The sequence below is a fragment of the Arachis hypogaea genome, chromosome 11 (genome assembly GCF_003086295.3).
Source record: "Arachis hypogaea cultivar Tifrunner chromosome 11, arahy.Tifrunner.gnm2.J5K5, whole genome shotgun sequence".
Taxonomy (NCBI): domain Eukaryota; kingdom Viridiplantae; phylum Streptophyta; class Magnoliopsida; order Fabales; family Fabaceae; genus Arachis; species Arachis hypogaea.
This window is the reverse complement of record NC_092046.1, coordinates 147,599,833-147,621,756: the sequence shown is the minus strand read 5'-3', so window position 1 is coordinate 147,621,756 and position 21,924 is coordinate 147,599,833. Positions and strand designations below refer to the sequence as shown.

Below are 21,924 nucleotides of genomic sequence, written 5' to 3'. Positions count from 1 at the left end.
GAAATGAAGTCCTTGCTTGAGAATGATACCTATGAGTTGGTGAAGCTATCGAAGGGTATGCGAGTTTTGAAGAACAAATGGGTATTCAGAATCAAGAATGAAGAACACAATTCTAAGCCTCGGTATAAGGCTAGATTGGTTGTTAGAGGCTTTAGCCAGAGAAAAGGTGTTGATTATGAGGAGATCTTTTCTCCTGTTGTGAGGATGTCATCCATTCGTGCTGTGCTTGGATTAGCAGCGTCTCTTGATTTGGAGATTGAGCAAATGGATGTGAAGACAGCTTTTCTTCATGGTGATTTAGACAAGGAGATCTACATGGAGCAACCGGAGGGCTTTGTTGTTAAAGGAAAGGAAGATTTTGTGTGCAAGCTTAAGAAGAGTCTTTATGGGTTGAAGCAAGCTCCAAGACAGTGGTACAAGAAGTTTGAATCTGTTATGGGGAAGCATGGTTACCGTAAGACAACTTCAGATCATTGTGTATTTGTGCAAAAATTTTCTGATGATGATTTTATCATTCTTTTGCTTTATGTGGATGATATTTTGATTGTGGGCAAGAATGCTTTGAGGATTAATGAGTTGAAGAAACAGTTGAGCAGGTTCTTTGCTATGAAGGACTTGGGTCCTGCCAAACAGATTTTGGGCATGACTATTACTCGTTATAGAGATTCCAAGAAGCTTTATTTGTCACAGGAGAAGTACATAAAGAAGGTGCTTCAAAGGTTTGGCATGAATGATGCCAAATGTGTTGCTAGTTCTTTTGCTCCTCATTTTAAGTTGAGTACCAAGCAGTGTCCAACCACTGATGAGGAGAAACAAGCAATGGATGAAATTCCTTATGCCTCAGCTGTTGGAAGCTTGATGTATGCTATGGTGTGTACTAGACCAGACATTGCTCATGCGGTTGGTACAGTGAGTCGTTTTCTCTCTAATCCAGGTAAAGAACATTGGAATGCTGTTAAATGGATTATGAGATATCTCAAAGGTACAACTAACTTGAGTTTGAGTTTTGGTGGTGAGAAACCTTTGCTAGTTGGCTTTACTGATGCAGACATGGCAGGAGATATTGATTCTCGAAAGTCTACTTCAGGTTATTTGGTCAAGTTTGCAGGGGGAGCTATTTCATGGCAGTCAAGGCTACAAAAGTGTGTTGCACTTTCTACCACAGAGGCAGAGTTTATTGCAGCAACTGAAGCATGTAAAGAGTTGTTGTGGATGAAGAAGTTTCTTGCAGCACTTGGTTTTAAGCAAGACCGTTATGTCTTGTTGTGTGATAGCCAAAGTGCTATTCATCTTGCCAAGAATTCTACTTTTCATCCAAGATCTAAACATATCGATGTTAGGTATCACTGGATACGGGATGTGTTAGATTCTAAGTTGTTGGAACTTGAGAAAGTTCACACTGATGACAATGGTGCTGATATGATGACAAAAGCATTGTCAAGAGAAAAGTTTGAAACATGTTGTTTGATCGCCGGAATGGCGAGGGCCTCCACCTAGTCGAGAAGGGGGAGATTTGTTGGGTTTTTCTCTCCTTTGTGAGGCCCAAGCCCAACATTTTGGGGGTGTATTCTTTCACCCTAGTGTCACAACCCTAATTTAGTTTTTTGAGGTTTTTGAGAGAGAGAGAATAGCCACCAAGTGAGAGAGAAGAGGGAAAAACAGAATTCCCATTTTTGCCCAAAGCAGTAAATTTCAAATGGCAGTTTCTCAGTTGTTCACCGTTGGATCGGCTTGAAATTTAAACTGCGTGTTCTTATCATCTTGTTCTTCATTCTGATCGGTGAAGATGTTGATTGGAGGTTTGCAGTAGGAGAAATTGGTTTCGCAAGAGAGAAATTAGGTTTCCCGGTTTTACACAGAGCAGCAATTTTGGAACGGCAGTTTCTCATTCTTTCACCGTTGGATCGACGTGAAATTTGGACTGTAGATTCTTCACATCTTGTTCTTCATTCTGAACGGTGAAGATTTTAATTGGAGGTCTGCAGAGGGAGAAATTGGCTTCGACATCAGCTCTGTTTTTTGGGTATATTTCATCTTCTTGCCTATTATTTGTGAGCTTTGGTGCATTGATGTTTTGGCTGGTTATTTGCACATTTTTTTGTGTTTTGTTTGAGACTCTCTTGTACCTCATTTGATTATAGTGGAGTTATTTCATTGGTCTGGACGACCCGTGGTTTTTACCTCTCACGTTGAGGGGGTTTTCCACGTTAAAATCTCGGTGTGTTCTTGTTATTGCTTTACTTGCTATATTTGCTTGTTATAGTTGCTGCCATATTGTGTTGTGAGTGCTTCCATATTGTTCTTGTGTTGGACATTTGTGTCGTTTCCGCTGCTAGGCTCTTTCATACTGGATGGCTCTTAAAAGAAAGCATGGAAGAGTGAGGAGTTTATAAGATGAGAGACCCATTAACTTGACACCTTAAGGTTTTGAGTTGGATGTGGTGTCATCTCATCTTATGTTTTCTCACTCGATTCCTCCCCGAATTCTCCCCGGTTGTCGAGAGCTCCCCACGGTTGGCCCAACAAGTGGTATCAGAGCCGATGGTTTAATCGGTCTGGTTTAAGGAGTATTCAAGGTGAAGCATCGAAAGTCTTCCCGGCAAAGGTGGTCCGGGCGGCGTGTCCCGCGGTGTTTTGCGGCGGTGTGATGGACGAATACTCGTGGTGGTGGAGGAGTTAGAAAGAGGGGGAGTTAGTGCTTGATGTGGAGGCTCACACTTGAGGGGGAGATTGTTAGTATTGCAAGTGTGAGGAGTGTTAAAGTTAGTCCCACATCAAAGAAAGCATGGAAGAGTGAGGAGTTTATAAGATGAGAGACCCATTAACTTGACACCTTAAGGTTTTGAGTTGGATGTGGTGTCATCTCATCTTATGTTTTCTCACTCGATTCCTCCCCGAATTCTCCCCGGTTGTCGAGAGCTCCCCACGGTTGGCCCAACAACCTATGCTATGGCCCATCGATCTCTTGATCAACAATAAAAATCTATGGATGATAATATGATATTACATTTTCGCGTCCCACACCAAATGCAATTCATCCAACGCATCACTTGTAAATAGGGATATACATATCATCATCGATATACTACACAATTGTTAGGACATATATAATTGGATGAATTTCAGGTATGCCAAAAATTAAGGTGTTTTAATATTTTTAGTTATTCATCTTAATTATGTATATTTTTTTATTAAGATATATGATTAAAAATATTGGACCACTTTAATTTTTGGTATATCTGAAATACTTCTTATATAATAAATTAATAATACAAAGAAGTAATGACTTGAACTCAATACATTACTATTTAAGTGACAATGTTATGCCAGATTGTATTAGTATATAAAGACAGAACACTTAAATATAAATATAAAAAATAAAATTATATTTAATAGATGAGATATGAATAAAAATATTGTGTTTTGAGATACAAAGATAATAAATAAAAATACAACTTAACTTTTTATTTTTAATTTATTATTATTATCAAAATTTTATAATTATGTTTTTTATTATTTTATTTTTTATTCTATTTTATATTTAATTTATTATTAAATAAAATATAAAAATATTAATTTTTATTTTTTTATTTTTTTATTTTTTGTGTTATATTTTTAATATCTTATTTTATCATGTTGTTAGATCGGATCGGAGCCATATATATCAATCATTGAAGAACATTTTGTGGTGATGAGAATGAATTCAAAGACCAAAGACAAACTTAGTTTACAACATTATTAGTGGTCTCGTAGAGTAGATATAATCATAGAAATGAGATTGATTCTTGTTATACTTTGAGGGTGAGCATAGGAAGAACCAAATGAGTATGTTTAATGGGATTTGGGTTGAGGAAAACATGAAAGTGATGATATGGATATAACTAGCATCCTTGTCTGTGATTATTAATGTTGAGAGATGGACATTAATGAGGAAAAAAGGTGTGGGTCCAATTGGTACACGTGGGGTCATTGTCAGAATGGGCTCCACGCACCACATCTTCTTCACGTGTCGCCCCGGGCCAGCCCATCTCCTGTGGGCTCACTTTGCCGTCCTTACTCTCTCCACACTGGTCCATTCCCATTCCCCCAGCTATCACCATCACCATCATCGCCATTTGCAAATTGCAATTCCATGTACAACAAAATTAAAATTAAAATCATATAAGTTAGTCATTGATGATGAGATTAATACTCTATGCATGGGGTTCTTCTCCTTCTATTGAAGAGGATCAAAGCAATATCAATAAACTCTGAGAGTGTTGGGAAAACTCAACACAGGTTTAAACAAGAACCTGTCTAACAGCGGAAGCATTAGAAATAATTTTTTCACAATCTGTGCGATTAAATAGACAATATCAAAGATACTGCAAGCAGTAAATATAATGGCAGAAATTAAATAATCAGACACAAGAATTTTAACGTGGAAAAATTTTCAAAAGATGGACAAAAAACTCACGGGACCTAGTCCAGAAAAATCTTCCACTATCAGAATAATGGGTACACAAACAGTCTTCAAAATGATATTAGAGCATCTCAACAATCAACAAAATAAATCATCAAAACTGACGGAATCAACATAAACCCTCCACAAAAGTGGGTATCTCAAATCAAGCAAAAGAAAAGGCAATACAACTAGCAAGTTATATTCTAATGTTCATCTCTACACCAGAAATAACATACTAAAATTTCATAAGAAATGGGGCAAATTTACCAAGTCAATGTGATCAAAATAGTAATGCTCTTTTCCCCCAATTTTTCTCTTCTCCTTCGACGCTATGCTTCGTGTTTCTTTTTCATTCAAAAGAATGAATGAAGCTTCACTCTCTCTCTTGTGCTTCCCGTGGCTAATAGCCACTTTATTTCTTTTGTTTTATTTTTTTTTGTTTTAAAATTGTGGGCCCCACTTAGTTTGGAACCCACTAACAAATCTCCCATTCACTAACTCAAGTGGGGATAGGCTGCTCCACCAAACCTGCCTTCTCTTTGCAGGAATCAAACTTCACTGCAGGTAAACTCTTAGTCATCATATCTAAACCATTATCATCGGTATGGATCTTCTCAAGTGCATATGACTTCATCTCAAGCGCTTGACGTATCCCATGATACCTCACCTCTATGTGTTTCGATCTAGAATGAAACGTCGGATTCTTGCTAAGATGGATAGCACTCTGAATATCACAAAATAACACAAACTTTTCTTAATTGATGCCTAACTCTTGTAGAAATTTCTTCATCCACAAGAGTTCCTTAGAAGCTTCAACAACAGCAATGTATTCTGCCTCTATAGTAGACAAAGCAACACATTTCTGAAGTCGAGATTGTCACGACACAGCTCCCCCCTGCAAAAGTCATCATATAACCAGAAGTAGACTTCCTTGAATCAAGATCCCCAGCCATATCTGCATCTGTGTAACCATCCAACACAGGTTGGCCACTTCCAAAACATAAACAAACTCTGGAAGTACCATTAAGGTATCTGAGAATCCACTTCACTGCTTGCCAGTGTTCCTTGCCAGGATTAGAGAGAAACCGACTAACAACTCCAACAGCATGAGCAATATTTGGCCTGGTGCAAACCATAACATACATCAAACTGCCAACTGCAGATGCATATGGAATCTTCTTCATTTCTGCTTTCTTTTTCTCACTTGTAGGACATTGTTGAGAACTCAGCTTGAAATGACTAGCAAGTGGAGTACTAACAGGTTTGGAATTATTCATGTTAAACCTCTCTAAAACCTTCTCAATGTACTTCTGCTGCGACAACCACAGTTTCCCATTCTTCCTGTCACGAGTGATACTCATGCCAAGGATTTTCTTTGCAGGACCCAAATCCTTCATAGCAAAGGATCTATTCAAGTCTTTCTTGAGACTTTCAATCTTCTTAGTGTCATGACCAACAATCAACATGTCATCAACATAAAGTAAGAGAATTATAAAATCACCATCAGGGAATTTTTTAACATACGCACAATGATAAGAAGAAGTCTTACTATACCCACGACCTTCCAAGAAGGAATTAAACTTTGTGTATCACTGCCTTGGCGCTTGCTTCAGCCCATATAAGCTCTTCTTCAACTTGCATACAAGATGCTTCTTTCCTTTAACCTCGAAACCCTCTGGTTGCTCCATGTAAATTTCTTTATCTATATCACCGTGAAGGAATGAAGTCTTCACATCAAGTTGCTCAACCTCTAAATTCAAGCTAGCCGCCAATCCAAGCACAACTCGAATAGAGGACATCTTCACAACTGGAGAGAAAATCTCCTCAAAATCAATACCTTTCTTTTGCTCAAAGCCTTTCACAACCAATCGAGTTTTGTACCTTGGCCGTGAGACATTTTCATTTGCTTTCAACTTGAACACCCATTTATTCTTGAATGCTCTCTTATCCTTCGGTAACTTCACCAATTCAAAAGTATGATTCTCATGCAAGGATTTTTTTTTTTTTTCTTCTTGCATGGCCTTCAACCAATCTTCCTTATGCTCATCAGACATATCTTCTTGGTAACTCTCTGGCTCCCCAGTCTCAGTGTTCATCACATACTCATGAGGAGAGTATTTTTGAGAAGAATGATGCTCTCTAGTAGATCTTCTCAATTCAGGCTCAACTGGTGGTTCAGGTGGAACTTCAATATCTGGTACCTCAAGTTGAGGTGTAGGTTCATCATGCAAATCATCACCATCATTATCAACTTGTACATCTCCCCCATCAATAGGAGGTCTAGTAGAAGGACCAGGTTCATCATCAGCAGAACGTCTAACGGTTATTGTAGGCTTATCTGTCTTCCCCAAGTCTTCAATAGTTTGGTCTTCAAGAAAAATCACATCTCGGATTCTAATTATCTCTTGGAATGTGAACAAAAGCCCTGCAGCCAAACACTCGCAAGTGACTATAGGAGACATCTTTCCCTTTCCAAACTTTCTCTGAAACATCACCATTAAGTGGAACTGAAGGAGAAAGGTTGATCAGATCTACTGCAGTCCTCATCGCTTCACCCCAAAAGGATTTAGGCAACTTTGCATGAGAGAGCATACACCTGACTCTATCATTGATAGTGCGATTCATTCTCTCTGCAACTCCATTATGTTGAGGAGTCTTAGGAACAGTCTTCTCAAGCTTGATCCCATGTCCTTTACAATACTCTTCAAACGGACCCCTGTATTCACCACCATTATCTGCTCGAACACATTTCAATTTCCTTCCTGTTTTTCTTTCAACACTTGCATGAAAGTGTTTGAAGATTTCGAGCACCTGATCTTTAGATTTCAAAACAAAAGCCCACACTTTTCAAGAATAATCATCAATAAAAGTAACAAAATATGATGCACCACCTAGTGTCTTAACATCCATAGTGCAAACATTAGTGTGAACTAAATCTAGAACATGTGATCTCCTATGAGGTCCAGAATTATGAAATGATACTCTAGCATACTTTCCAACAAAGACGCTTAGTCTTTTCTCACTCAAGTGACTAAGACGTATGTGCCACAAATCAGAAGAGGAATCCTCAGCTACGTTTAACTCTTCTTTGCACAACTTTGCTTGCAACTAGTAGAGAGTAGTGAGACTATTGTCTTCTCTTGCAACAATGAGAGCTACTTTGGTAATCTTGCATTTTCCACTACCAAAGGAAGTGCAATACCCCTCTTGATCCAATGCCTTCACTGAAATAAGATTGAACCGCATATCTAGCACATGCCTAATATTCTTCAACTGCAACTTGCATCCCATGTTAGTTTCAAGCCACATATCACCCATACCAATGATATCACACACTCCTTTATCTCCCAATTTGATCTTGCCAAAATTTTCAGTAATATAGGAAGTGAAAAATTCACGCCTCGGAGTGACATGACATGAGGCACTAGAGTCTATAATCCAAGTGAAATCATCACAGACAAGATTCACATAATTTTCATCATATGTGATAAGAACATCTTCATAAACAATAGCAGCAGTTTCTTTATCACTATCTTTACCTTTGTCTTCGTTTCTTTCCCTTGATTGTTCTCTTTTCAAGAACCTACAATACCTCTTGATATGCCCCGACTTGCCACAATTGTGACAAATGAACTCCTTTCTTGGCTTGTACTTTCCTCTTGACTTGCTTCGACTCTCTGACTTGTCGGTACTATGAGGTTTTCTACTTTGACTTCTCCCCCATAACTCTGAAACAAGTGCTTCTGACTGGGAGGAGGCATTAGTCAAACCTCGCTCTTTTCTTCTGACTTCTTCATTCAACATGCTCTCTTTAATCATTGCTAACGTCAACTTCCCATTTGGAGCTGAGTTAGTCAGTATCACAACCAGAACTTCCCAACTATCAGGCAAAGAGCTCAACAACAACAAGGCTTGTAACTCATCATTCAAAGTGATTTCATTATTTGTCAGTTGGTTCACTGTCTCCTGAAAAATGCTCAAGTGCTCCGGCATTGATTTACCTTCTTCTTGACAAGCTTCCTAATCAAGAATGCTTTATTTTGCACATTCTTCCTCTCATATAACTCCTTCAATTTATTCCACATCTTCTCAGCATTCGTTTCGGTGTCAACATGTGGATACACGCTAAGATCAAGTCATTGCCTAATCAAAGCAACTGCATTCCGATTCAGTTTCTTCCATTCAACATCGAATTTAGTACCTTTGGATTTATCCCCCTCCACAGGATCATACAAGTCCTTGCTATACAACATATCTTCCATGAGGGTCTTCCAAATTGAATAATTTTGGGAATTCAATTTGACCATATTCGGTCCATGAGTATTTTCCTCCATTTAATCAGCACAGAGATAAACAACCAAAGCTCTGAATACCACTTTGTTGAAAAAACTCAACATAGGTTTAAACAAGAACCTGTCTAAAAGCGGAAGCACCAGAAATAATTTTTCCACAACCTGTGCGATTAAATAAGTAATACCAAAGATACTCCAAGCAGCAAATATAATGGCAAAAATTAAATAACCAGACACCAGAATTTTAACGTGAAAAATCCCCCAAAAGAGGGACAAAATACCCACGGGACCTAGTCCAAAAAAATCTTCCACTATCAGAATAATGGGTACACAAACAGTCTTCCTAGTGATACTAGAGCATCTCAACAATCAACAAAATACATAATCAAAACTGATGGAATCAACATAAACCCTCCACAAAAGTGGGTATCTCAAATCAGGCAAAAGAGAAGGCAATACAACTAGCAAGTTATATTCTAATGTTCATCTCTATACCAGGAATAACATACTAAAATTTCATAAGAAATGGAGCGAATTTATCAGGTCAATGTGATTAAAATGGTAATGCTCTTTTCCCCCAAATTTTCTCTTCTCCTTCGATGCTATGCTTCGTGTTTCTTTTTCATTCAAAAGAATGAATGAAGCTTCACTCTCTCTGTTGTACTTCCCATGGCTAATAGCCTCTTTATTTTCTTTTGTTTTATTTTTTTTGTTTGTTTCAAAATTGTGGATCCAGTTGGAACCCGTCCCAGCAACGCCTACTGCAAGGTGAGGCTCCGCCCTTCCCCTAGAATCCACTCCGGGTCGGAGGAGCTGCTAGTCCAACTTCTTGAGCAGCCGAGATATTGAACAACGAGCCAGGTCAAAGAAAGAGAGAAAAATGATAGGTAGTTTCCTTCTTGCTTTTGCGGGGGTTTTGGCAGAATTGGGTTTTCAGGTGATATTGGATTGGATAGAACCTGAAAGAAGTCATACTGGATACCACTGGTTAAACCCCACTTAATTGGAGACCCACCATCACACAGAACATTCTAGTATTATCTCTATTAAGTTATTTGAGTTATAATTCATTGACATTAAAATATGTATTTTATATTTTATGAATCGTTGTATTTTAACATGTGTCTTTAAAATTGGTGTCTCTCTAAATAAACAGTTGAAATGTATTAACAACCAAACACTGCCTTATGATACGGTTGTGTAAGGATCTGTCGTCTTGGTTATTCTATGGATGGGTCCTTTGCTTCCAATGGCCACGTGAAGGGGGAAGACTAAATGAAAATTGAGATGGTGGTGGTGGCCCTCTACTTGGTTTATCTTACCTACTACATTTTATTACTTATTATTGTTATTTTTGAAAACGACTTTGTTGCTCTCTACGGACCTAAAGCCGTATTCATTTTTTCTTAGTGCGTTGTCCAGGACCTTGTCAATGAAGCAAACTAATTTCTTCTTGATAAGTTGATTCTATTGTTTGATCTATTTTTTGCTTATTTCTTTTATTAAACACATATGTTTATTGTTGCCTAATTACTGAAGCAAGTAAGATAAAATTGTCTACAAAAATTAAATTATATGTTGACTTCGAATTGAAGTGTTACTGAATAAGTGAATAGGGAACCAAAGAAATTTTTACACTAAAAGATAGGTGTATTTAATATTTGGACAATAATATTATGTTCATGTAAAATACATATTAAAATATAAAATATATATTAAAAATTAAATATATATTATATAAAAAATATAATGATTAATTTAATAATTAATTTTAATGATCACGTAATATTTTTCTTAATGTTTCGCGTAAATAAAATATCAATTAAAAGCTGAGATTTGTTTTTATTTAGGTCTTTTTTTTTTTTTTGTGTTTCTTTCTTTATTAGTTTTGGGTTTAAAGCGTTTACTTTATGTACACCAAAAAAGGCATTTTCTTTCCTTCAACAAATAAAAAAGTTATCTTTCAGAAGAAGTAAAACAAGAATATTATTTATATATTAAAATTAATTACTATATATTTGTATTAATTTATTTTTTTAATATATATTTTATATTTTTAGTGAGTGATTTTAATATACACTTAACATAATTATAAATAAAATTCGACCAAAAAATAAAAAATTACACCAACAAAAGAAAATAGAAAATGATATCTGTCAATTGAAAAATAAAATAGTAAAAACGTTTCAACTTCTTTTTTTGTTGTTATGTGATAATGAGTACTTTTTCTTCTTTTTTATTTGTTGGGTTTTCTTGTGATTATTGACTTTTTTTTTAATTTTTTTTCTTGGATCTTGCTCGTGATGATATTAGGTCGAACGTTTTCTTTTTCTTATATTTTTCTCCCTTTATACATTGTCCTTTTTTGTTAATATTATTCGGGGTTGAAGCTCAAGAAAAGAGAACCTACTACAAACTAAACGGGATAAAGTAGCCCGTCTTTTATCATCTCTGAGAATACTAAGAAACTCAGGAGGAGATAAATCCCAAAAAATATAGTCAGTTTCTGAGTTTATACTCAATCTAGCCAGGTAATTAATACTCCTGTTTTTCTCTCTATAAATCTGTACAAAAATTATACTCTACTCTCTTCTCCTCAGTTCATTCACTTTCCTGATTATGGGGTTAGGGTGTCTCCCCAAATTCTTTCCCCCATTCAAGAGACTTATCACTGCTACAGAATCAATCTTTGCAATAATTCTACAGAAACCTATAACCCAAGCCAAACTCAAACCCTTGTATATACCCCAAAACTCTGCATCAAACGCTGATCTTCCCCCAATTTTGCAAATAAAACCCGCAATCCATCTTCCTTCTTCCGTCCGCAGGTGGCCGCCGCACCCACTTGCTGGAGGAGTTCTCACCGCCGACCCGTTCGTGTTCAACTTGACTCACCCATGGAGGATGGGTTCCAGCAAATGTTCCTCTTTGTTTTCGCTCCTTGCTTCCCTACTTGGTGAGGTCTTCTCAAAAGCTCATGTATTTTCTTAGCCTATTTGATGATCTCATTGTGTGGTTGAGGTGGTCTTTGATATTGATTATTGTTTAATTCCTTGTTCCTCCAATGCCATAATCTCCAGCATGTAGTAATGAAAATGTCTTTCCAGTTCAACTCAGTGTCCGCACTCTATTGCTTCTTGAGGTTAGTTTCTATCCATTGCTCCCAATTAAGTTGAAAGAATTAAGGAATAAATTTGATATTGATAAGTTTACACCAAATAGTTGAGACTTTAGGGTAATTTCTAAGCACATGTAGTACATATTTAGCATCTCCGTTACAAAGTTGACAAATTTTATTACCCTCGAAAATTCTAGCTTTTCTCGGTTGGTCATGATTCTTCTGTGCATGGCTGTCCATAAAAAAACTTTTGCTCTTTGTGGTCCCTTCCAACTCCAGAGGCTTGTCCAGGTCGTTTTTTCCCATTTAGGCCAGTTTGATAGAGCTTTGTATGTTGCACTAATAGAGAAGTCTCCATCTTAAGAGTGTTTCCACCCTCTTTTATCGTCCTCGTTCTCAGCTTTGGGAGGGTCAATTTTAAGAATCTTCTCCACTTTATCTTGGGGTAAATTGTTAGTAAGTTTCTCTGTGTCCCACATTTCTTCTCCATTGGTCCATTCCCACACCAAACTTTCAGTGTCTATATTAGCTGGGTCACAAGCTGATTCCATGAGAGGAGCTTCCCCTTCAATCCATTGATGTTTTTAGAATAGAGTAGACAACCCATTTTTCATATATTGGATGGTGCCATTGTTGAACTTGGGCCAAAGCTTTGTGATTTCTTTCCATAATTGAGATTCTGTAGTTTTTGAAGAGCTATTACTGTTCAAATTCCTCCCATTACAATATTTATAGGATAGAACCCGAACCCATAGTGTATTTGGATTTTCTAAGGCCTGGCACATATTCTTCAAAAGAAACGCATCATTCATGATGGTTGGATTCCTAAACCCCATTCTTCCTGCATGTTTTGGTTGACATAGAGTTTTTTACCCCCACTAAGTGCATTTTCTTTTGATTCTGGTCATCACCCCAAATAAAACTCCTTTGGAGCTTTTTCACCTCTTGACAAATTTCTCTCGGGACTCTATCATGTTACATATTATAATTTAGGATGGGATTCAACACAGAGTGGGCCAGAGTATACCTCCCAGCCAAGGAGTGGCATTTAGTTTTTCAGCCTTTAAAGTTGTTTTGAACCCTTTCCAAGATATCTTTGAAATTTTCTTTTCCAACCCTTTTGTTAGTTACCATTGCTCCTAGATATTTTTCCAGTTCTTTTTGCTCTCTAAAACCAGGCTTGCAAAGAATTTCTCTTTTGACTGCTACATCCATTCCTTTAGAGAAGATTATAGAGGTTTTGTCATTGTTTATTTTGAGCCCTGATGCTTTACAGAACATCTCCATAACTTCTATGACATTTGTAATCTGTTCCATCGTCACTTTCACAAAAAGTAGTAAGTCATCCGCGAACATTAGGTGCGAGATCTCAGGTCCACCCTTTCCAACTTTAATCGGCTTCCAACGTTCCTTTTGAACTTGGTCTTTAATCAAATAGGATAGCTTATCCATGCATACGACAAAAAGGTAGGAAAACATTGGGTCTTCCTGCGTCAAGCTCCTGATAGGATCAAAACTTTCTGTTCTACTACCATTCCAGATTATATTGTAGCTGACCGAACTGATGCAATTCATGATTAGCAAAATCATTTGTTCTGGAATTTTAAACTCCTGCAATCTTTGATGCACAAAACTCCATCTCAGCCTGTCGTAAGCCTTTTCAAAATCTATTTTGATGGCCATGAACTGTTTCTTCCCCTTTATCCACTTCATGGTATGCATCATCTCCTTAGCTATAACTGTGTTGTCTTGTATTTTTCTGCCTGGAATAAAGCTGGACTGATGAATAAAAATCCTATCATTTAGATGGGGGTTTGATTCTTTCCACCACTATCTTTGTGACCACTTTATAGCAAACGTTACACAAGGCAATGGGTCTAAATTGTTTTATGAATTCTGGGTTATTCGTCTTAGGCACTAGAGTCAGGAGGGTTGCATTGCATTCTTTGATCAAATTCGGGTCCTTCTAATAATTTCAAATAAAATAACAAAGCTTCTTTCCCATGATCTCCCAATTATTTTTGTAGATGAGGGATGGAAAACCATCACTCCCTGGAGCCTTCAGGGATCCAATGCTGAACACAGCTCTTTTAATCTCTGCTTCTGTTGGCATGGCAATAAGGTTCCTGCAATCAACGGAGTTGCTATAACTGTGTTGTCTTGTATTTTTCTGCCTGGAATAAAGCTGGACTGATGAATAAAAATCCTATCATTCAGATGGGGGTTTGATTCTTTCCACCACTATCTTTGTGACCACTTTATAGCAAACGTTACACAAGGCAATGGGTCTAAATTTTTTTATGAATTCTGGGTTATTCGTCTTAGGCACCAGAGTCAAGAGGGTTGCATTGCATTCTTTGATCAAATTCGGGTCCTTCTAGTAATTTCAAATAAAATAACAAAGCTTCTTTCCCATGATCTCCCAATTATTTTTGTAGATGAGGGATGAAAAACCATCACTCCCTGGAGCCTTCAGGGATCCAATGCTGAACACAGCTCTTTTAATCTCTGCTTCTGTTGGCATGGCAATAAGGTTCCTGCAATCAACGGAGTTGAAATTAGGATAATTTAAATGCAAATTCTCAATAGGGACAGTGCTTACTTGTTCTTGGTAGATGCTTCGAAAGTGGTTGATGACATAGCCTTCAGGTCTTCCTCCTTTTCTATCCAGTTTTCATTCATAGCCCTAAGCTTGTGAATCTTATTCTTCCCCCTCCTTATCACTGTCTTAGTATGGTAATATTTTGTATTTTTATCTCCTTCTACAATTCATTTCTGCCTTGATTTTTGCATCCAAAAAGCTTTTTCTTTGTTCAACATATCACCAAGCTCCTTGTTGAGATTGTGTTCAAGTTCTTCCAAAAACGGGTTATTGCATAGGAATGACTTCTTTGAATTCTAGCAAGCCTATTCAAAATTCTTCTTTTATCTCTAAAGATGTTGCCAAAAGTGTCTTTATTCCACCTTAAGAGATCTTCCTTCAAAGTGTTAAGAGCTGGCAGCAAATCATAGTACTTATTCCAACTCGACTTCAAACACTTGAAAATCAGGGTGAAGAGCCCACATGGCTTCAAAACGGAAAGGCTTGCCACTTTTCTCACTTTTGGTTCCTATATTTCTGATTAGCAGAGGATGATGGTCAGGATTAGTTCTTGCCAGCACTTCAACAATAGCCCCATGGAATCTAGTTCTCCATCTACAGTTGGAGAGGGCTCTATCGAGTCTTTTAAAGACCCTGTCTTGCCCTTTCCAATGCGGACCCCTCCAAATAAATTTGGATCCTATAAAACCCAAATCAATGAGCCCACAATTATTTATCCATTTGGCAAATGCCCTACAAGCTCTGATATCCACTCAGCTCCCCTTTCTTCTTTACACCCTCTTTAATCTCATTAAAATCACCTGATATAAGCTAATCCCCCACTCAATTGTCAGAGATATTAAGAACTTTCTGCCAAAGTATTCTTTTTTTTTTTTTTACTTTGAGGACTAGCATAGACAGCCGTCATATACCACTCCTTCTCTCCTTGTTGCTGGATTTTTATATGAGTTTTAAGGCAAGTAATGGCTATATCAGATCTATTCCAACAAACCCAAATGCCCCCCCTCCCCCACAAAACCTTGAGCTTCCTCTACAATGAAATGAGAGAAGCCTAATTGGTGAATGACTCTTCTAGCAGTGTCACCACTACACTTGGGTTCTAATAAGACAACAATATCCGACTTACTTTATCTCATGGTCTCTTTTAAGGTGCGTCTAAAAGCTCCACTAGCCGCACCCCTAGTATTCCAAACCAGGCTAATCATGGAAAATAGGTGAATAACAAAAAACAAACCTCAACAAAGTCACATAAGTTGATTTGCATTTCAATGTCCCGAAGGGCACTGGATTCAAGCATAGTAAAGTCTATTTCATCAAGCAGAGATAGGTTAAGCTCCTTCTCCAAGTTTTCTAATTCCATACTATCACCTCTATCTTCCACAATAGTCATAAGATTTGGTGGTCTCCCTTCATTAGGTGGATTCTGTATGGTAGTTTTTATTCCCTCTTCCAAAATGATTTGGGATGAAATAGTATTTTCGACCCAATTTTCTTGATGGTGAACAATGGTTATTTCTGTATCTGTCTCTGTAGTCATTTTCTGTATTTCTCCCTCTCTTTTTCTCTCTATTTTCCAATATTTGGTTGATTTATGGTTGTGTTTTCTGTAATGTTTTTATCTTTGTTGTTGTGTTCTGCTATATGTGTTTTTTTACTGCTGCTCTGACTGTTTGTTCCTTCTTTCTTCTTTTCAGGTTGTGTGTTGTGCTAGTTACTCATCTGGATACTCTCTTTTCCATTTTCCTAATCTCTTGGTTCTTCTGGTGTCTCTTCTACCCTTTTCTCTTGTTCCTTTACTGTTTCTTCCTCTAGTAGCACCTTAAACCTGGATTGGTTGTATTTGCTTTGATTGTCACCATTAGTTTTTCTTGTTTCCCCATTTATCTTAGAGCTCTCTCTTCTATTTTTCCTTATTTCTTCTTGGTCTTTGCACCACCATCTAGCCACCATAAATATCATTAGTTTCTTGCACAACTTGTTTCCTTTTATCTAGCTTGTTATTACTTTCTATTTTATCAGTGTCTACTTACAGATTTGCTTGTTGGTTCTTCTCTATATTGGTTTGTTGTTTACCTTGATCCCCATTTGAGACTTTTACTCTATCTTTCTTAGTAGGACAGTTGGCTTGTTTATGATCTATCTTTTCACAATTGGAACAAATTTGATTAATACCCTCATATTCCACATGATAAACCTCCCCATTTATCATATATTTTTTCATCAAAGGTTTTGTTACATCCACCTCAACACATAATCGTGCAAACTTGCCTCTACTCCTTTCAGCTATAGTATTGTGTACTTTCACTGTTCTTCCAACCAGGTTGTCTATCTTCCTTAAGATGGTTCTATCATATATCTCTATAGGTAAACCTGGTAATCTTATCCATGCTGTTACCTTGTCTATGGATGCCTTTAAATGATTGAAGTTAGGCTCCCAAAGTCTCATTGTAAGACAGTGATCATACACCTTTCATGACCCTTCTAGTAAAGCAAAATCAAAATCCTCATTAGCATAAAATTTAACTAGGTAGTAGTCATTAGTGAGATCTATGACATTTATAGTTCCCTTCTTGTCCCACATATTCACTAGCCTCCTCTTCATTGCTGCATATCCCAATCTTCTTCCTAGGAGCTTCACTATCAAAGTGTCCCACCAAGATTTCCACAATTTTCTCTCTATATTTTCACTAATAATGATATTAAATAATCCACCTTCAACTTCTTTTATTCTGATTCTCTCTTCTTCGAGCATGCTTTCAGTGCTTGAAAGGTTTCCATCCTCTCCTATCTTTTCTCGTTCCTTTTGATTTTTCATTGGGCTTCCCTTTACCATTTGGGCGAAGGTTTCGTTCCATAAAACTTATCGGCAGCATCCCTCTTTTTCATACATCTAGTCTTCAACTCTTGGGACAAGGATTTGGGTTCTCGAAAATCCCTCTCCATCCTTTCTCACTTTCTTCTTGCTCCTCTTGAGCTGGTCCTGTTCTTCTGGTGACGGACGATGGTCTTGTGGACCCCGCCTGGGTCTTTAGCACCGAGCATTTAGATGAAAACTTCTTCCGTTCAGAGATGTACGGAGAAAATACCAACAGTTATATTTTTTGGAGATGAGTGTTAGGAGGCCAGCAATTTTTGTAATTTGTAGCCATCAATTAGTCATCATTAGTATTTTTAATGTGTGAAATTACATCTAATAGTGTGAAATTATTCACTTTTCTTTTAATGATTAAGTACTGATCAAATTTTAATAAAAATACTGTTCTCCTAAACTTTCTCTTTTTTGCAAAGCAAAATACGTTACATTGTCCTTATGTTTTCAGGTTATGATACAATTTCCTTTTCCTTTTTTGGGTTTTAATAGCTCTGAGCTTTAATATTTTAATGACAGTATAGGCTTAAAATTATACTAATATTCTAATACTATTTTCGTAAACTTCATCTATTTTTTGGGCTTTTGTGTCTCACACTTATCTATACTATAGTCTATAAGAAATGAACAGAACCCAGTTTAGCCCACATCCAGTTTGAATTCCAAAAAAAAGAAATAATCCAAAAAGATTAATCAAACAGAGTATACACATATTTACAAATTACAAACAAATTTCTCATATAGATAAAATCAAACGCAAATTAATAATTGCAAGAACAGTTCCCTAAAAACTTCATAAAAATTCTAATCTTATATTCCAAGAAAAGAATTGAAAACTCTCTCCACATTTTGTTAACTAAGATTGACTAGACTAATGTGTATAAAATAACCTCCAAAAAAGTGGAAGAAAAAGTCATACATTAGTCACAAAACTATATATATATATATAACCCAAACTAGATCTATACCACTGACTTGACTTTATTATTACTACACTCATGTCACAGCCCTAAAATATATTATTGTGTATATAATAAATGTAAACTAATTTTCAGAGAAAATCCTCGAGAGATATGTGTGAGGGGACATCATATCCAAACACCATAGAATAATCATCCAATTCATCTGAAGTGAATTTTGGGATCCTCCAACTTTTCCCTGCCTCACAGTCATTCCCACTTGCCAGCAACTCTAACACCTGTACAATACCAAAAACAAAAAGAATGAATTCATATTCATAATCCAACTATATATTAAGTGTACACCAGAATCAGTTATCAAAATCAGACACTAATATAAAATATAAATTAAAATACAAAATACATATTAAAAATAAACTAAACAAGACATGTATTTATCACAATACATAATAGCTGATTTTAGTAATTAATTTTCGTATTCAAATAATATTTTTGTCATGTGTATTATTCTTCTCGTCTCAAAATATTTGTTATTCGGTGAAAATTCAGGTGAAGTTGACTTTACGTGAAGTTGATATCTGAGAGCTGTTAGATGAAAATTTAGTCAAATCAGTCAAATCATCTAACGCTTTCAAGTATCAACTTCACGTGAAGTCGACTGTACTTGAGTTTCCACCTTGTTATTTACCTCGCTCATTGGAGGGCGCCACGTGGCATTTTGTCTGACACAGTATGAAGCTGTAAGCACCAACCTATAGAGTTGCTCTTCATCATATTTACCATCCATTTTTGGATCAGCTAGCTCTCCAATATTCCCTGATTCCATCAGAGGCTTTGCCTGCACGGATGATCATATATATTCATTAATGATGTGGTTTGTAGCAAGCATGAATGCATGATGCATGTTGCTAAATTGTTGAAGAGTACCCAAAGGAGAAGATTTTGGCTTGATGAATCAACAGGTCTGCGTCCAGTTACAATCTCAAGAAGAAGAACACCAAATGCAAAAACATCTGTTTTCTCATCCACTATTCCATGCATGAAGTACTCTGGTGCTAAGTATCCGAATGTCCCCTCTACTGGGATCACTGCATGATGACTCCACTTGTTTGGAAGCCACTTTGCAAGCCCAAAATCTGTTATCTGACATATCAAACAATTTCTTAAAAACAAAACAACTTTTTCCAACTCTTAATGATGCTATATCTATATGTTCTTTCTAACTACCTGTGGCTCATAATCAGGGCCTAGAAGAACATTGGAAGCTTTGATATCGCGATGAATTATCCTGTGTTTGCAACATTTATGAAGGTAATGGAGCCCCCTTGCAACTCCAATAGCAATCTTGTATCTGATTGGCCAGTCAAGTGAATCTCCACCTTTACCTGATAATCATTCATTCATTCATTCAAGTGCATTTGATAATCTCAGATAACAAACAGGAATTCAAGTTCCTCTTCCTCTTCCACTTACCGTGCAATGCAGTTGCCAAGTTTCCATTCTGAGAGTAATTGAAGACTAGATAGAGTCCATTTTCGACGCAGCATCCAACTAAGGATGCAGTGTTAGGATGGCAGACATGTCCAATAACTCCCAATTCCATGAGGAACTCTTTCTCCTTGTTAGGATCATTGTTGTCCTTCGCCAATCTCTTCACAGCAATGCTTCTTCCATCACAAAGATCACCTTTGTATACTTCTGAGTATCCGCCTCTCCCGACCAAATTATCTATACATGAATGAGAAAAAGGAATGAGGACTGTGATTATGTATGATTGCAACATCACATAATGTTTCTAAGGCTATGTAGTATGTACCTTGGTGGAATTCATTAGTAGCATTGGCTATCTGCTCATAGCTGAAGCACTTCAACAAGGGCTGAGCCTTTTCATTCTTGGACATGCTATGTTTTCTTCGGAATGGTGATCCGAGGAAGGAGGCTATGCGCCTCAAGGGAGATTGAGGCTTTGATCTTCTCTTAGGTGTATCTGTGGTGCAGGTGCTTGAGACCATAGTGCTGAATGTATCATCTTCTGTGCTGTTAGATTGCCCTTCCAGCGCATCTAGTACTGTTCTTGGCGAACTGTTCTGTTCTTTAGACTCAGAGTCAGACATGAATTCATTCAGAACAGGGAAGGTAGCAGCCTTGTCACCTTGATTGTCATCATCCTTAGATAACCATTTAGAACTTGCTTCACTGTCATCTGTTGGTGATAATATAATGTATAAGGGATTTGTCATTCGGTTTCAATTTTCATTTTTCATTCCAGAGAATTAAACTACCTTGAGAATGCTTTGGATTTGAACTGGTACCTTGCTCTGCCTTGGCGAATTTCCCAACCGAGACCACAGTGCAGCCTTCATGTGCATGCTCAAAGCAATACTTGCTAATTCCCTTGGAACTTCCATTCCTATAAGGAACAAAATAAACATTTGTCATGTCTGATCTTGACAATGGAAATTCATGATATGATGATTGTTACATCATCACTAGTTCTTACTTGTTTTTTGGATTTCTTGAGCCACGTAGAAGAAGAAAATCAGCATTGATGGACTTGGCTTCCTCAGCTAAACCTCCACCTACTGTGGAACTGAATGCCACTCTTGCCTCCAGATTAACCTGATAAAGCATTCACATGTTAGAGTTAGACTCAATACTTATTACAAAAAAATTTGGCCATCTTGATCCTGATGGAGAATGAGGTATACCTGCTTAGACCAACATGTTTGTGCAAATTCTCCAAGCATAGATATGACATGAGCCTTTGCTTGCCGAAGTTGTGATTGCCTCTTTCTGACCGAGGCGCGCTTCTTCTTATCCTCAGTAACTGAAGTATTGTCACAGCATGAACACATAGTTTTAGTGTTGAGAATAATAAAAACAATATTGGAAAACCATGTAATGAATTGAGTGACTGACTAACTAACCAAGAACATGCACTGCCACAATGCTGTCATTTGGATTGGCAAGGACTCTTATTGCCCATGAGAGAAGCTCCTTGCTGTCATCTGAGTCCAAAGAGAGTCCAACTAGCACCTTAGAAGGGTAAGCAAGCACCATTGTGAAGATAGCTAGGCTCTCAAATGTTGCAAGTTATTTTGCTTTGATGGTTGAATGTGGTGTGAGCTTAAGAATAAGTAGTGTGAGGGAAGAGCATGATTAAAATTCAGTTAGAGGTGTGAGGCCAAGCCAACCCCCATTGCCCAATTTCTTATTATACTTGTTTGAGAAGCATAAGAAGGCTTTTTAACAGTTAGAATAGGAGAAGTGATTAGTGTTCCTATTAAGTGTTGTAGTTGGGTGCTTTGGGGTATAAGCAAAGGTGGTGGGCACGTATTTGATTTGTCTTGCTATGAAAGCCAAGAACCAAATATATTTAGAGAACAGAGTAGCATCTGGTAGGAAAAGTTACCCTATTGGAGCTGCTGTTTTTTTTTGCCATACTCGAGAGTCTAGTCTAAAACAACTGCTTCATTCTTCATTCTCATCACTTTATCATCAATGAAACTTTGAGAAGACACTAACTGTTTCCTCTCTTTTTCTATAACGGCTTTCCCTCATTTCGCTATCGAATCAAACCTTGCAACGTTGCCACATACCATTCATTCTTTTCCTATACTACCTTGTTTATGTATCATAAGTTGTGAAAGAATAATAAAGAGATAATACTCAATTTGGT

At 37.1% G+C, this 21,924-nt stretch overlaps 1 protein-coding gene and 1 long non-coding RNA gene across 3 annotated transcripts; both read right to left on the bottom strand.

Annotated features, from left to right (window-relative positions):
* Nucleotides 1-3,722: 3,722 nt before the first annotated feature.
* Nucleotides 3,723-4,834, bottom strand: LOC140176473 (uncharacterized). Its single transcript, XR_011868074.1, has 2 exons — nt 4,712-4,834; nt 3,723-4,090 (listed from the first exon to the last, which is right to left on the bottom strand). It is a non-coding gene; the product is annotated as an uncharacterized lncRNA (long non-coding RNA).
* A 13,283-nt stretch (nt 4,835-18,117) lies between these two features.
* On the bottom strand, nt 18,118-21,707 carry LOC112723518 (probable receptor-like serine/threonine-protein kinase At5g57670). Of its 2 annotated transcripts, none has more exons than XM_025774913.3 (10): nt 21,173-21,707; nt 20,954-21,072; nt 20,746-20,864; nt 20,528-20,655; nt 20,062-20,448; nt 19,719-19,973; nt 19,473-19,630; nt 19,173-19,388; nt 18,934-19,083; nt 18,118-18,523 (listed from the first exon to the last, which is right to left on the bottom strand). In XM_025774913.3, the coding sequence occupies exons 1-10, from the start codon at nt 21,303-21,305 to the stop codon at nt 18,377-18,379; spliced, it is 1,812 nt and encodes a 603-aa protein (XP_025630698.1). In that variant the 5' UTR covers nt 21,306-21,707; the 3' UTR covers nt 18,118-18,376. The 2 variants fall into 2 exon arrangements, with proteins under 2 accessions (XP_025630698.1, XP_025630699.1); XM_025774914.3 differs by having other exon boundaries at nt 20,558-20,655.
* Between the last annotated feature and the right edge of the window lie 217 nt (nt 21,708-21,924).

What these genes read in the sequence shown, in the direction of transcription:
- LOC112723518 (XM_025774913.3), bottom strand. Translation starts at nt 21,305, where the DNA reads ATGGTGCTTGCTTACCCTTCTAAGGTGCTAGTTGGACTCTCTTTGGAC. An exon ending in CTTGGCAACTGCATTGCACG is followed by an intron (nt 19,631 to 19,718) that starts GTAAGTGGAAGA and finishes AATGATTATCAG; the next exon opens with GTAAAGGTGGAGATTCACTT. An exon ending in GGCGCCCTCCAATGAGCGAG is followed by an intron (nt 18,524 to 18,933) that starts GTAAATAACAAG and finishes GGTATTGTACAG; the next exon opens with GTGTTAGAGTTGCTGGCAAG.